Source organism: Ciconia boyciana, chromosome 10 (genome assembly GCF_034638445.1).
Source record: "Ciconia boyciana chromosome 10, ASM3463844v1, whole genome shotgun sequence".
Classification (NCBI taxonomy): Eukaryota; Metazoa; Chordata; class Aves; order Ciconiiformes; family Ciconiidae; genus Ciconia; species Ciconia boyciana.
Genome location: NC_132943.1, coordinates 17,248,160 through 17,263,355, shown reverse-complemented (window position 1 = coordinate 17,263,355; position 15,196 = coordinate 17,248,160). Strand labels below are relative to the sequence as shown.

At 46.2% G+C, this 15,196-nt stretch overlaps 1 protein-coding gene across 4 annotated transcripts in view; it reads left to right on the top strand.

Moving 5' to 3' along the window:
- MARCHF4 (membrane associated ring-CH-type finger 4) overlaps positions 1-12,306 on the top strand; it is a 108,168-nt gene extending 95,862 nt beyond the window's left edge. For all 4 annotated transcript variants that reach the window (XM_072874496.1, XM_072874495.1, XM_072874494.1 and 1 more), the window contains one exon: positions 10,488-12,306. In XM_072874496.1, the coding sequence (XP_072730597.1) occupies positions 10,488-10,849 (362 nt within the window). In that variant the 3' untranslated portion in view covers positions 10,850-12,306. The remainder of the gene's footprint in view (positions 1-10,487) is intronic.
- Positions 12,307-15,196: the final 2,890 nt, after the last annotated feature.

Genomic DNA, 15,196 nt, shown 5'->3' with positions numbered 1-15,196 from the left:
TAAGGGCACAACATCCATTTTGCTGTAGCTGCCCACAGCCAGCTGAGTTTACAGGAGTGCTTTTGTTTATGGTTTATCTATTGCCTGAGCGAGGATTTCTCTGGGGTTTATTTTACCTATTTTTGCTGTTATTTCTTGTTTTGTTTTTTTTGTCACAGTTTTGAGGCAGGGTGTAAAAGTGCTAGTGTGGGCAGGGCAGGGAAAAGTTGTGGTGGTTGGTAGCTCCTGTGCTTACAGCTGAAAATACTGCGGCATTTCTGGAGCGATGATGTTGCTGCGTGCGGTTCCCGGGGTCAGCCCATCTCCTCTGTCACAGATGGTATCCTGCAGACAACTGATGCTGTTTTCCCATTACAAACAAACCATGTGGGAGTGCTGAACGAAAAGGAATTTCCTGTCCCTTGGACACCTCCTATCAGCTCCTTAATTTTGCCAGTCTTTCCTCATCTGGGGCCTTACCAGCTCAGCCCTACAGGGCCCAGCCCATGTGTTGCAGAGGAACGTGAGGGTGGGCAGAGGACACGAATGAGGATGGCTGCCCTGGGATGAAGATAGCACCTCGCAGAGAAGTTGGCATCTACCTGACAGTCATAAAAGCTCCTCCAATGCTCCTACAACGTACAGGCCCCAGCTCCCACCAGCTTCCTAAGCCCAATGACAGGCAGTCCTACCTGTCCTCTCAATTCATCCCACTGGATAAAGCATTCCTCCTTCCCCAGCTACAAATGCCGCGTATGTGGGATGGACTGCTCCTGCTTCCGAGAGGAACCCATAGCATCCTGTGCACACAGGAATCACTGCTGCATACCTGTGTTACATGAACTCATGACGTGCTGCAGTGTCACGACTTGGAAATTGTCTCTTGCCGTATAGCTCAGCAGCACCCTGCAAAATGACAGTGCTGCTGGAGGAGAGATGCTGCCGGCTGTCACACACGCCAAGCACTCCCATCGGTAATACAAGAGCTGCCTCCTTTCCCCAGCCCCCCACGCTCAGCCCCAGCGTGGCAAGGGGTGAGGTCTGCCATGATGGCTCACCCGGTGGAACAGCAACTGTGGGGACCCTCTGAGATGCTGGCGCACTGGATACATCTCCCACGTGGCAGGGCTCTTGCTGAGTCTGGGGGCGGGTGTTAATGGCTGCAGAGAGCTTGGGGTGTAGCGTAACCACCCGCCCAGATGGGGCCTGCTGCTCCCGCTGCTCTGCCAGATGGAGCAGAGGAGGCAGGGAAGGAGAAGGGCTCTCTCTGCCTTTCTGGGGGGTCCTGGCCCACACGGGGCTGAGCAAGCTTTGAGGCAGAGCCGTTCTTGAACCCCAGCTTGCACGAAAGGAGACCAGCCTTAATAAGCACAAGGTTTGCCTGTTAGTCAGCAGTCAGAGGCTTGGGGGCCAGCCTGTTTGTGCTGTTAATGACCCAAAGTGGAAGAGTCCGTACCTCCATAAAATACTTGCCCAAGACAGCTGGGAACAGCTTTTCTGTGTACCCTGCTGGCGGCTCTGCCCAGGCCATGGAGGTCTCACCCTTTGAGGGGCTCAGTTTCAGTTTTGCTGGAGTTGTGGCCCCTGTGGCATGAGGAGAGCCAAGCATGGCACATACATTGCTGTGAGAGCTGCCTGCCAGTGGAGCCCCATTACCGCAAATACACTTAAAGGGTGATGGGCAGAAGAAGGAGTGCTTTGTCTTCCACAGACCCGTGGGTGCCGTGACAGCACATGTCATCCAGTGATCAACAGCACGCAAAAGGGTCCAGCCGTGCAGCCATCCCAGTTCTGCCGTGCCAAAACACAGATTCGTGCATATTTAATCAGTTCTTTAGATATTAAAAAATGTGCATGGAGAATGATTGATAAGAAAATGCCTGATTATAATCAGCTAATTATTTTTTTCCATATGCTAAGCATTCACTCGAGCTCTAATCACTTTCAGTTTATGCTATTATGTCATTATGTCATTTATGTCATTCAATGCTGGACATTTCTAAGCTTGCACATCCTCCTTGCACAGTTCCAGCATTATTCAGAGCAGCCCTTTGCTAGATGTCTTGCAGATTAGAGACATCCTGCTTACTGGTCCAGTGTCTTGCAACTACCTGAAATGTCTAAAAGACAGCACCAGAGGTCCCAGGTCATCCATTACCTGGACTCCTCCTGTAAGCAAGATAGACTGTCCACTAAGCTCTTGAAACATTTTGGGGACAACTTTTGTATTTTGGAAAGCAGGGGTAACAGTTATGAAGGAGTCTATACTTCCTATTTGATTTCACCAGAAAGCAAAGAATCCCTGAAAATCTGAATGTAGCAGTAGTTTGTATGAAAAGTGACTGTGTGATGAAAGCATTCCTGAACTGAAGAAAAGTATGATGTGCGGATAATGGACTCTAGAAAAGCTGCCGCGGCAGCCTCAGGGGACCAGAGCAGGGAGTGTCTCTTGGGAAGAGAATCTGAAGGATAAAAGAGCTGCGAAAAAGCTCGCGGCTGCCAAAAGGGACGATACTAAAGGCACAACAGCAAACTGTGCCTGTGCAGGGGAAAGCTCAGAAGCGTGGGAAGAGAGCACTGAGGCTGCATCAGGAGCTTTCTGAGGACCTAAAATCAGAAGCTGCAATTACACAAAAGGCAGAAAGAAGAGCCTGCAACTAATGAAAAGTCTCTAGAAATCATACAGGCATGGGGAGCTGTCAGAGCTGAACCCCAGGATGACCATCCAGAGATACAAAAGGCAACAAGAAATGGGTCCATAAGCATACGTAAAATAAGAAGAACAAGGCAAGTCTAAGAGCTCAAATAATATTTGATACAAAAAGGGCCAAAGAGTTAAATGTTGCCTTTGTTTCAGTCTTCAAAACTTAACTAAAATAATTTTAATGAGGAGAAAGGAGCCCAGGGCAGAATCAGAAAAGAACAGACTCAAAAATATTCAAACGAGTTAGCACTGTCCTTGTCAGCACGTCCTAATGAACTTCAGAGGAAGCTGCAGGAGCAGTCTCTGACCCGTGAGCATTTCATCATCAGGAACGTGGGGAGGATGCAGGAGGTGCCAGGCAGCTGGGGAAATGCAAGCAGAGTACCTAGCTTTAAATATAATCTTTGTCATTAAAGAAGGTAGGAACTGAGGATCAGGGAAATGAAGGGCAAATCAGCCTAACAACTGATTCATAGAAAGATATTAGAATAATTTTTTAACTAACCAATTGATGAGCACGAGAGTATAACCGTATCTAATTTGGGAGGGTAATTGTCCTAGTGGCTAAGGAGGAAGCAGTCAGTTTGATGTGCCGTGACTTGGGCAATGCTTTTGGTGCTTTTCCTTAAGATTCTCCTAAACAAACCAGAGAAATGTGGTCTAGATTAAATAACTGCAGGTTATTTGCAGGTGCAGATAAATGCAGGTGCACAGCCCATCGAAAAACTGCTTTCTCAGTAGTTGTCAGTGGTGTACTGTAAACTGGAAACATGTTTCAAGTAGGACTGGTTTGGACTCTGCTCTCTTCAATATTTGTATTAATGGCTTAGATAATGAAATAGGAAGTGCTGTTATAAAACTCTCAGATGACACCAAGCTTGGAAAGGCTGCAAGCACTCTGGAGGATCAGATCAGCATTTGAAGTGATCTTGCTAAATTGGAGAAATCAACAAGATGGAATTGAATAAAGAGAAGTGCAAAGCGCTGCCCTTAGGAAGGAGAAATCAGAATCCCAAACACAAGCTGGGCCAGGCAGTCACACTGCCGAAGACAGTAATTCTATGACATATCAGTTTATTTCATCAGGGTATCAAAAGGAAGGTGGGGTGTACAGTGCTGATTCTGCACCTCTCTGCTCTGGGGACTGCATCTTCCTGGGGAGTTCACTTGGAGAAAAAGGGGGGCAAAATGAAGAAGTTCTGGAGATGATGGAGTGAGGAGAGGGGAGGCATTACCTGATTCCCCACCTTGTCAATTCCGATGTTAACACCTCCCCTCCCAAATCAGCCCAAGTGCAGAGTCCCACTGGTGCCACAACATTACTTTCAATTATGAATCTACCTCTCCCCACTCCCTGGTTCACCCTTTTCCCCATTGCCTGCAGAGCACAGCTCTGCAGCCTTGAGTCTTGGCCACTGGAGGATTTAAAGATGCTGGGTTGTTTAAAGAACTTGCCATATTCAGCTGGAACTGACCCCACCACAATGTTGAGGGATGGCAGAAACTAGGTGCCCCTTTCCCAGCCCGTCTTTGCAGGAAGAGGTCCCTCTGGCTCTCCTTTCCCGACTTATCACCAAGGGCTATCTTGCATCATGGATGAGGGATAAAGTACAGAGGATTAGACTGAAAAGCAGTATGGATTGGACGGGTCCAGTGGGAGCTCGGTGAGGCAGAGATTCATGGTTATTTCTAAAGCATTTTTTGGAATGGAGTGATCTCATGGGGACGATGAGAATTTGGGAAGTGGTGGGGCAGCCTAACTTGGGCAAATGCAGAGCGCAGAGCAAAAGCCAGTACACTTTAGTGTACTACACTAGAAACCTATGGTCAGGGAACACAAATGAGCCAAAAGAGACCATCTGTGGCTAGGTATGGCCCCTGCAATGTGCAGAGCCCATCAGGGAAACATCACTCTCCTGCCTTTGTTTTTAAACCCTTCCTTGTACTGTTGGCCACTGCTGGAGGCAGGATGCTATGATAGACAGACCCCTTGTCCGAACCAGTACAGCCACTTTTCTGCTCTTAGGTTAAGATAAAAGGGGGCTAAGGATGGAGCAAATAGGATGAGATTAAGGCAAAGGGATAAGTGAGGGCTGAGCTGCTGGAGCTTTGGAAACAAAAGTGAGGGAATTTGAGATTGCCACAAAACATTAAAGAATTCACAGAGAGGGATAGAAGGGTTTGTGTACGCAATGATGTCAATAGAGGGAAAGCCTGGCAATGAAACTGTTATCTCCCAGGAGGACTGGTTTGCCTTGGCCTGAGCCATCACTGCTGTGGATGCAAACATTAAGCGTTGATCAGAGCTGCTGTAATCTTCCCCTGACACCTAGCAATGAAAGCAACAGAAACAGGCTAAAGCATGGCAGCTGTCTGGCTGAGGTGAAACTGCATTTGGAAAGGAAACAGAAGGGGGAAAGTGCTGCTGAAGGTGGAAATAAGAGGTGACAGCTCAGGTGGCAGGACAGGGACTTTATGAGAAGCAGGACAGAGTAACTGGCTGGAATGGACTGTGATTGTTCCTCCTGTAGATAATGTGAGTGACAGCGCAGGGGTGATGTACCACTCACTGTCAGCAGAAGCCTTGTTTTGGTGGTTTCTTTACTGGCAAACAGGAGAAACAGTTCCTGCCCCAAGAATTTACCTGTCTCTTTCAAGAAAATGCATGGCAACTGTTGGAATAAGAGGAAGGTTAATTAGAGGCTGAAAGTCCTGGTGAAAAGATCACTTGGTGGCAGAGGCTGACAATGTGCAGAAGGTGACTGCTTGTCATTTCTGGGAAACTGCTGCTCCAAAATTGCCTTAAATTGGAGGCTCACAACCTGGGTTAATCTCACAGGATGGTGGTGTGCCAGCTGATCCTCCCTTGCCCATCTGGAGGCACAAATGCAGTTGTCCTTGTTACATCGGGTTTTGCCCATGTTCTTCCAACAGCCCTTCTAGCCATTGGGCTGAGGACCTCTCTTTTGACCAGTCTTGCCACAGGCCCACTGATGGCAATGCACCTCTGTCCCGACTAATCCCAAGAGACAAAGGCCCACCTGCATACAGCCCATATGTGTCCACCCTCAGCACCGAGAACATTTCCTTGCACAGAGACTGTCCATGTGGATCATGATGTAGTGTGGGCAGGTATTGCAAGGCTCAGAGAAATCCTACAGCGACATGAGCATTACCTCTGGGCCATGATACTCACCCTTAGTCACGCGCCCCTTTCTAACTTTTGCATTTTAAGAGTCCAGAAGCTCAGGGTTAGCTGTGGCAATCAATCAGTAGAACATGGAAGTTAAACTGCTTTCACCAGTGCTAGCTCTGTTGCAGACTGCATCTCAATAACCTGGAAAAGAAACAGTCCTTTCATCCCAGGGCAAGAAAGAGCTATTCTTGCTCTGGGATGAAAAAGAGAGTGAGCGTAGGGGGGTAAATGGAAGAGGTAAGTCTTTCCCCAGAGTCAGCAGTTGTCAGCTTGCTCTCCCAGATGCTGTGGGCATGCACTGATGGGTATGCAACTGCACTGACACAACCCTTGCCTAGCCAGCATGTATTGATGTTGCTTACCTGTTGCTTTAAATCCAATCTGGAACCAGGCTCTGTGCTCTTTGGGGCTGGGTCACTTAACTGATAGTTTTGCATAAGAGCAGTGGTTAGGTGCTGGGTCCCCTCCCGTGTGTAATAAATGAAAGAAAGCATAAGATACCAGCTGTTTTGGTATAACCTGTTGCCAAGGTATCGTTGTGTTTGCCTGTGCTGTGAAGCACAAAGCAGCTTCTCAGCTCTGGGAAGTAATCCCTGCACCCAGGATAATCACTAGTCCCTCCTGCCTGGACTCTACAGAGCTCCATGGTGCTGACCATGATCTGACTCTCTGCATGGACTCAATAATAATAAAGCCACAAGAGAAAGAGAAAAAAAGGCTAATATATGGAGAGAGTGAACAAAGTGAAAAGAGATCAATATGGTTTCCTGCAAATATTGTTCCTGATTCAGCATGTGTTAATTCGGAGCACTGCACTGGGTTAGCCCTACCATGTTAGCTCACAGACACTATGTCTTGTCCTGGGAACAGCACAGACACATCAATGTGGCAATGCAAGCAGAGGCATTAGAAATTTTTTTTGGTAGACTTTACTGTCAGGTTAATGACCCCATCACATAATATGAGCTGTCTCCAGCTCCAGAGCCATTGGAGAAATCTTTTCATGACACAAGCCAGTGCAAGTAGAAATGTCTAAGAATATAAGAATGGCCAGGGCCCCATCTAGCCAGCTGCCCTGTTTCCATCAATGGCCACAAACAGACATAAGAGTGAAATAAGAACAAGACAAGTGTATATTATAGTTCCCCTGAATACTTCTTCCAGCATTCAACAATTTTCAGCTCAAGGAATTTCTTCTGATGCTAGTCCAGCCAGGTCTCTACATGAGAAAATGGAAATGAGAACAGCACATCTTCAGTGTGCACGTTCCATAGGAGGTTCATTTCACCAACACCACAAACAAGGGATTTCATGGACCAGGCAACAATCTGGAGCAACACGTTTTGCATGAAGCTTACAGAGATTTTCCTTCTGAAGAGGATGGTTTTCACAGACAATCTGTTGAGAACAGATTTTGTGAAGCAGAAGAGGGCAAGATAAACTTGGGAGGAGTGGAAAAGGACCAGGCCACTACCAGAATCCATCTGATAATTCTCATATAGACATGTATGCATTGAAAAGAGAGAAGTACATGAAAAGAGAAGTTCATACCAACCTGCTATCTTCCCCACATACACAGGATTTGGCTTATGGAATAATTGCTTCTAGCTGGACACTTCTAGTTGAATACAGTTCTTCCTGAAGGATTTCCCACTTAAGTCTGGCCTTTAATTGGAACGTTGCACCTCTGTAAACAAGAATGATCCTTGAGGGAGGGGTGTTTCTGGAAGGGGACGCACAGAGCTGAACATAGGGGTTCCAATCCTGATTTATCTCAGGCAGACAAAATTTGTTTCGATGGCAGCATTAAGTGTCCTGCAGCTTGATATAAACTGATGGACTCTTGCTTACTCTGGGCATTTACTCTTGCAAATGAATCACTGTTAATTCCATCTCCCTGCCCACCCCTCCACTTGGTTCCTTTTTAATTTTATAGCTTCCTGAGCTTGACACTGGGAAATCGATAAGTAATTTAGAGCCCAGTAAATACAGACGAAAACAAGTTATTTTGTACTTTTATAAATATTTGGAAACCAAAATTATCTAAGAAAACAGGTGCTCAGTTGACTCAGCAACCCATCCATCAGCATCACACAGTTAATTGCATAAGATCATAAACATTTATAATTAGAAGGCAAACAAACAAGAATTTTATAAACAGCCCTCTTGAATCAGGCTGCGCATTAAATATTTGTGATAAGGTAATTAAGAATAGATTTACAATCCTGGCTCAGTGTTTAATACTTCAGAGAATGGATTTGATTCTATGGAGAATGTGCTACAGCCAAGGAGAAAACATTTGATTTTGGCTCTTTTATCCGAGGCTTAAAGTGGTCTCAGAGAAACATTGGCTCTGTCATTGATCAGAGTGGAATTTCATTCATTACAGATCAGACGGCTCATTTAAATATATGTCTAATGTCCCTTGTCATGGGCTGATCCACTTCAGGCCTGCTTCAAAGCTCTGTCTCCTTGGCTGGATCTGCAGGCTTTCCCTAAGTCCTGTTTTTTATGGTTGATGCTTTGATCAGAAGGTGTCAGAATTCTCAACCATGTTTCAAAATAGGGAGGAAAAAACATATTTTTCTATTATGACATCATGGTGTTTGGTTGTGAAAAGCCAGCATCACTACAGGATTACAGCTGTGCAATCTCACTGGTCTATGGGAACCAGAGTAAAGATCTCTCCCGTACTGTAGTGCCCAATGCTATTCCTTGTCCCAAAGTAGCCACATTTGAATCCTTAAACTATCTAATGTGATTACTTCTACAGCCAGTAAGCAGACTCAGCACCCCATTATGATGAATGTGAGAGTCCACCTGAAGCTATTCTGTGGTCAAGTCAGCAGGGCTTCTAGTTATGCTTAAAACCAGAGAGGCTAGAAACTCAATCTGTACTAGAAGCTAGAGTGTAAACTCTGTAAAATCAGATGCTGGCCCTAAGAAACCAGGTGGCTGCATCTCATCAGTGAGTAATGGGGAGGTCAGCCCTAAGGGTAGGATGACCTTCAGATATTTTGTTTTTTTATATACATAGATTGACTCCAATAATTAACTGTCATCAGAAACTAGAACAGTCTGGAAAGCTGGGTGGAGGGTAAAGCCCTAGCATTTGATTGATCAGGGATAGCAGTAAACCACTTTATTCTGTGGTGCCCATCATCTCCCCGCACAATGCTGGTCAAGGTAACCTCGTTTCGGTATGATTTTGCTTCTTCCTTCTTGTGGGTCTTTTGTTCTTTGCCCTTGTATTAATATGCTTGGAACAGGCAGGCAAGAGAGCTGCTCTTCCTAGAAATGGTTCTGATAATCTTGATCCTGACCAAGAATGGTGAAGCCATCGTTATTAAGAACAATGAAGCTATCCATGTGCTAATTCACCCAGTACTGTCTTACCTGCTGGTCCTGCTCCAGTTACACAGGGCACAAAGGCACTTTCCTAACAGACAGATTGCTACAAAACAAGGAGACTCAGACCCTCCTCATTCTGCATAAATCCCACTCTCTAGCAAAGCTTATTAATCATATTACAGTGTGTCAACCAAGCCAGTCTACACGAGATGTTGCAGCTTCTTCCAGCCTCAGTGGATAAGAACAAGACAGTGTTGCAGTCACTGCTGGTCCTAGTGCTTTCAAAGGGTCTAGCCAAAGCCTGGCAGCTTGAATAATAACAGAGCTTCGTACTCAAGTACTGTCATCGTCTAAACAACTTATAACATTGTCTAATCCTTCAGTCCTCTTGCAAGGGTGGGAAGGATGACAGAGACCACTGGGAGGTGAGCTAACTGCTGGGTGGAAGGGCTGCTCGCTCTCTTTCAAATGCAGAGACCATTCAAGTCAGTTGTCCTACAGCCCAGTGCCATCCCTGGACATCAGCTCTGGCATACGCAGATGGGTAGCAGGACATATGCATTACGCACATACTCAGCGCACACACGGTGTAAGCTCATCTGCCCTTTCTTTCAAGCGTGTTGTTTTCCCCCTTGGAAGGGAGCAATGACGTACGATGAGATACCTGCTCTGCAGATGAGCAAAACTTTGCCTAGGATGACAAACCATTTATAGGTATAGACAGACCCTTTTTTTGCTCGATTGCCACCTCTGGCCTCCACGTGCGTGTCTGCTCTGCTGCTGTGTGTGTGGGGAGAGACGCGGGCTGCGCACGCACATGACGCTGGTGCAGCAGACGTCACCAGCACGTCAGATCCAGTTACACCCCCTCCAAACACATGCCGTTAGCTGGGTGAATCATGCCTATGCAGCGTGCAAAACCAGTCCAGTGATAGATAAACCTCGGGCGTTTATTGGTAAACAGATACTGTTTTGCTGTAAGAGCATAACTCACTCTGCTGCATTTACGATCCATTTATTGATTGCTGAGATAAAGCTGTAATCCTTTTAATTCAGGGGAAAAGGGATCCAGCAGAGCAGGAGAACCAGTGCTCTGCCAGTCGGTAATTAAAATACATGATTTATCATTGAATAAACACTGGCTGAGGGAGAGCTGAGCTAACCAGCTAGCTGGGGGCAGGTTGCTGGGGTAGGTTTATGGTTCTTTCTAAAGTTTTGTTTCTGTTTTATGTTTATTTCTTTCCCCCTTCCCTCCAGGTCTAATAATACACGAAGGGCCCTCGGTTTACCGGATTTTTAAACGGTGGCAGGCGGTCAATCAGCAGTGGAAAGTGCTGAACTATGACAAAACAAAGGACATGGAGGAACAAAAAACAGGGACCAGGACAAATCAGCGCCCCTCCTCCCAAACCACCCACTCGTCCTCCGCTGGTGGTACAGCCACTAACTCCGCTCCAGCCGACGGCGGGGCACGGGCTGCCGGCCATGCCACAGGCACCCTCTCTGACCACCACTGTGCTTATACCATCCTGCATATACTCAGCCACCTGAGGCCTCACGAACAGAGGAGTCAGTCTAGTAGTAACAGAGAGCTCGTCATGAGGGTCACGACGGTCTGAGCCGAGGAATTCAGGAGGCCTTAACACGAAGCGGAGGAGACAAAGAACTCATAAAGCAGAGGAGCATGGTGTGCCTTTTTCTTTCTCTTTCCTTTTCTTTTTTTCTTTTTTTTTTTTCTTCCTCTCCCTTTCTTTTTTGGTAACTGCACAAGATATAAGAGGCGGCACCTGGCCAGCTGAGGAAAAAAGCAGGTGGAGGGAGAGCTGCACACTCATGCTAAAGAGGTTAATGTTTTCCAGCCAGTTTAAAAAAAAAAAAGAAAAAAAAAAGAAAAAAAAAACAACAACACAAATCACAAAAAAAATCAACAAAACAAGTGCAATACAGACTACAAACTGAGTAGGCAGAGTTCTGGGGAAGCAGAGGAACAGATGGTATAGCATGTCTTACAAATCCTATTACCTGGAATAGGTAACGCTCTGTACACACACCCCGTACACACACGCACGCACACAAAAACACGCACACACACACAGTGTGAGATTTATAGAAACAAGGAAGGGAACAAAATATTTGGAGTATTTTTATTTTCCAGACTGTGATTAATCAGGGCTATGAGTCGTTTTGTTTCATGAGTCACTCTGGAGCCTTGTTCGATTTACCGTAGGAAACCTGAAGTGAAATGGCTAGGGATTTTTCAGTATTGATTTACAGAAAGAGAGATCGAATCATCCCACCAAGAAAATCTAACAAAACCCAGGCATACCCAAATTTCACCAAAACAAAAAGCCTGTTTGTTTTCATAATGTTCCTGACAAAGGGTTTGTGAGGGTGGAACTGGGAGGGGGGAGGGTGCTCCATGACCTTTATTCGACATATAGGCATTTTTGGCAAATTTTGTACAAATGCTCCGCAGGTGTTTCAAGCACAAGTAGTGGTGTGATTTATGCCTTCATAACCCCAAATCCAGCATCCAAATCTTGCCACTCACACACATCATTTCCCGTGCAGACATTCCAGGTTAATTTCCTTCCATTTTACTCCAATCACAAGAAGCCAGCCCATCTCGGTGGGTTCCTGCTACCTTGCTGATTCAGACACTCATGCATTAGAGTTGTACATCTTTTTTTTTTTCGGTGTCTGTATCCCTGCTCCTCGATTTGCAACAGTCTCACTCAGTCTTGTAGGCTGAGCCTTTCACCATCCAGTCTGTTAGTTTATTACAAAGTCTATTCCATTCAATCATTCAAGAGAGAGTTAGTCTGAAGAGGGAGCACAGTTGCTGATCGAACATGTAACACTTCTAATAACTCTCCTTCTCTGGGATATATCCTTGAAGGTACCGGTTGCTCTTCAGGAACATTCTCTTTCAATGCACAATGGCCGAATCATTTGTGGATATTAAAGGGACACTGTCAAGTACTTTTTAAATAGTTTTTAGGGTTTGGGCTTTTTTTACTCTCCATTGTTTGTAATATTCTCTTACAAGCTTGAAAATAAAATTTCTTTCCCTACCGATTTTGTCCTTTTCCATTTGGGCACGTACCGTTCTCTCCACTCACCCATTCCTTTCACCATCCCCGTCCTTCTCCTCCCCACCTTTCTTCTGTGACAGCAGGAAATCCATGTTACTGATTTCCTGCTGACTGTCCTCGCTCTATGGAGGGTATGTCCCAGCTCTACGGGGTTGAGCTGTTTTGCCAGCACAACTGCCACAAAGCAAGTGTAAGAGCAGGAACCCTAAAAATACAGAGACTAGCTAATTGAGGAGCAACAGCTCAGCAATCCCGAAACAATGAGCCTGTAGTGATCAAGCCTGAACCCAGCTCCCCCTAAAATTAAGGTAAGGACTTCAGCCAAACTGCATCCATTTAGCAGCAGTGCTGAGCAACGTTGCACAATGGCTGTGTCCAAATGTCCTCTGTCATCGTACCAGCACCCCTCGCAGCTTCTATTGGAGCCAGGGCAAACACGGCTCCTTTGGCAGCTAGGCCATCATGGGTCAGGTGTTTCTGGACTGGGGAAGGTGTCAAACTTCAGCCTCCGGGTTTGAACACACCAGCCATTCTGCAACGTTGAAGATGGAGATTAGCATCTTAAGGCAGGTCGTATTTTTCACCTCGATTACTTGACAGTGTCCCTTTGAATATCAGAATGCAACAGAACAGGTACTTCTCTGGCAGAGAATGTGGGAGGTGAAACACCAGCCAAGAAAGCTGACCTACTGAGGACCCATGTGAAACAGCATGGTTTCTGAGGCCACTGTACCTTTATCTGACCAATCTTATTATCTACCAAAGAGTGCTTTTGGCAGAGGGAAGGGAAGGGATGTTGGTGGGCAGAGGGAGAGGGAAGGGGCAATTCCGATCATCTCTAAAAGCAGCTACCCCCAGAATGAAGGTGTTGCAATGAACGGTCTCTGGAAGAACCGCTTCTGATCCACAATAGAGAGAAATCTGGCCAAAGCAAGCAAACACAGCAGCCTCTTGCCCCCATGCCTGTCCTGGAAGCTGTCCTCGTTCCAAGAAATGAGTAATTATGGTGGTTTTGGGAAGGGGGAAGCATACACAGATGAAGGGACAGCTGTCAGACATGATGTTGTTTCCCTCCCTGCCCTCCATTCATTTAATATGGAGAAGTCAAATTCCTTTAATTTGGCTAACGGCTAAAAGTTTATGAGGTCAGAAGCACAACTTGCCGTGAAAGAGTGGTGTGATCTAGTAATCTGAGCACACAGGACTCTGCATACTCTCACTCCAGCTCTGCCACCGACTCTGTAGCCTTGGGCTGTTTGGCTCAGTTCCCCCCTCCACACAAAGGGGGAATAACAATACGTACCTACCTCACAGGGGTGTTGTGAGAATCCACGTTGGTAAAGCCTGTTGAAGTGCTGAGTCTACCACCGGTAGTCACAAAGCGTGTGGTGGGGGTGAGCAGCGCTGCCCTTTTGCTGGTTACAGTCCGAATCACTCAGCGGGAGTCCCATCAGCCTTCTCCTGCTTGGAGATCCTCCTTGATCCGAAGTGGAGGGTGTCATCCGAGTGCCCTCTCCTCCATTGCATGACATTTTAAGCGGCTGTGAGGTGCAGGGTAGTGACAGACATGAAGTCCTACTTGACCAGGGATTTGCTACAACGTTTTCTATATCTGTGGGGTTTGTTGGTTTGGTTTTTCCATATATTGTGCTTAGAAATAAACTTTCCACTTAGGGCTGGCGGTTCGGGGTCTATTCTGTTGCATGGCAATGTATACAAGTCTTATTGTCTGTCTTACTGTGCAAATGATCCCGCAGCCCAGTTTCAGAGATGGGTATGGTCTGAGCCTTTTCATAGCGGCATAAGACTCAAAAGCCTGTCTAGACTGTTTAATATTTAAACAACACTATGAACTTGTCAATTGTATGTGTTCTGTGCAATACGAAGCATGTCATTAGCTGGCTTGATGGGCAGAGGGGCTAAAGGAAGGTCAAAACTTGTTCAAAGAGCTTCATACATGTGCCAGCATGGAGCCGAAGGGCTGCCACCAGCAAAGCAAACTCGGGGAAGCCATTGGAAACTTTTTTCAGAACAGTTTACTCCAGAACAAGGTACTTCTGAGTTTATGAACTTCTAGGCTACCAGCCTGAGAGAACAAGTGCAAATTTAATGTGGGGTTTGGGGTTTTGGATTCTCTTTTTCTTTCCTCCCCAAAGTATTGATGGCAGAAATACTGATGCGGGTCTCTTCCTTCCATAGCACAGTGCTCTCATCTCTCCCACAACTGCTTGTGCCATCCTCTTTGTGCTACTATGCAGGACTTTAAAAGGTGCAAATGGAGACAGTATGCTCCCGACATGCAAAATACGTTGCGTATTGGGGGATTCTAGCAGACAGAAGAGATGGGGCAGAGCTATGGTACAGAAGGCATCTCTTGTTCCCCACATCTTTCCTCTAGTCTTGTCTGCTGGTTTCCTGAAGAGACATTCTCTCTGTTTTGTTACAAAGCAGTCAGATCAGCTTCCACCGACAAACAAAGCTTGCAGAGTTTGGCAGCTGTTTCTCCCAGTGGAGAAAATTCCAGGTCCTATCACTGTGGAGACCCCTCCGTTCTTGAGCTTTGTGGTCCTCCAACACCATTTGGGGGTGGTCAGTTTGGAGGACTGTGTTCAGACACCGTCAGAAATCATGTGTGTGTGGTCCTGCTCATTCTTGTGATTTCTGCTAGTCCCCTGATTTTCCGTCAGTTTTGACAGGTCTTTCTGGTAATGCTCTTCTGGTTATGCTCTTCAGAGGTGTTTTGCTCTGTGTCAGTTGCCAATGCTATTCTTGCCTGCTGAAACATCAGTGCTGGCCTCCAGCTTCCACAGCTCTTCCATTCTTGCCATCCAGTCTCTTGGGAAATACCCACTGCCAAATTCAGACCCTCTT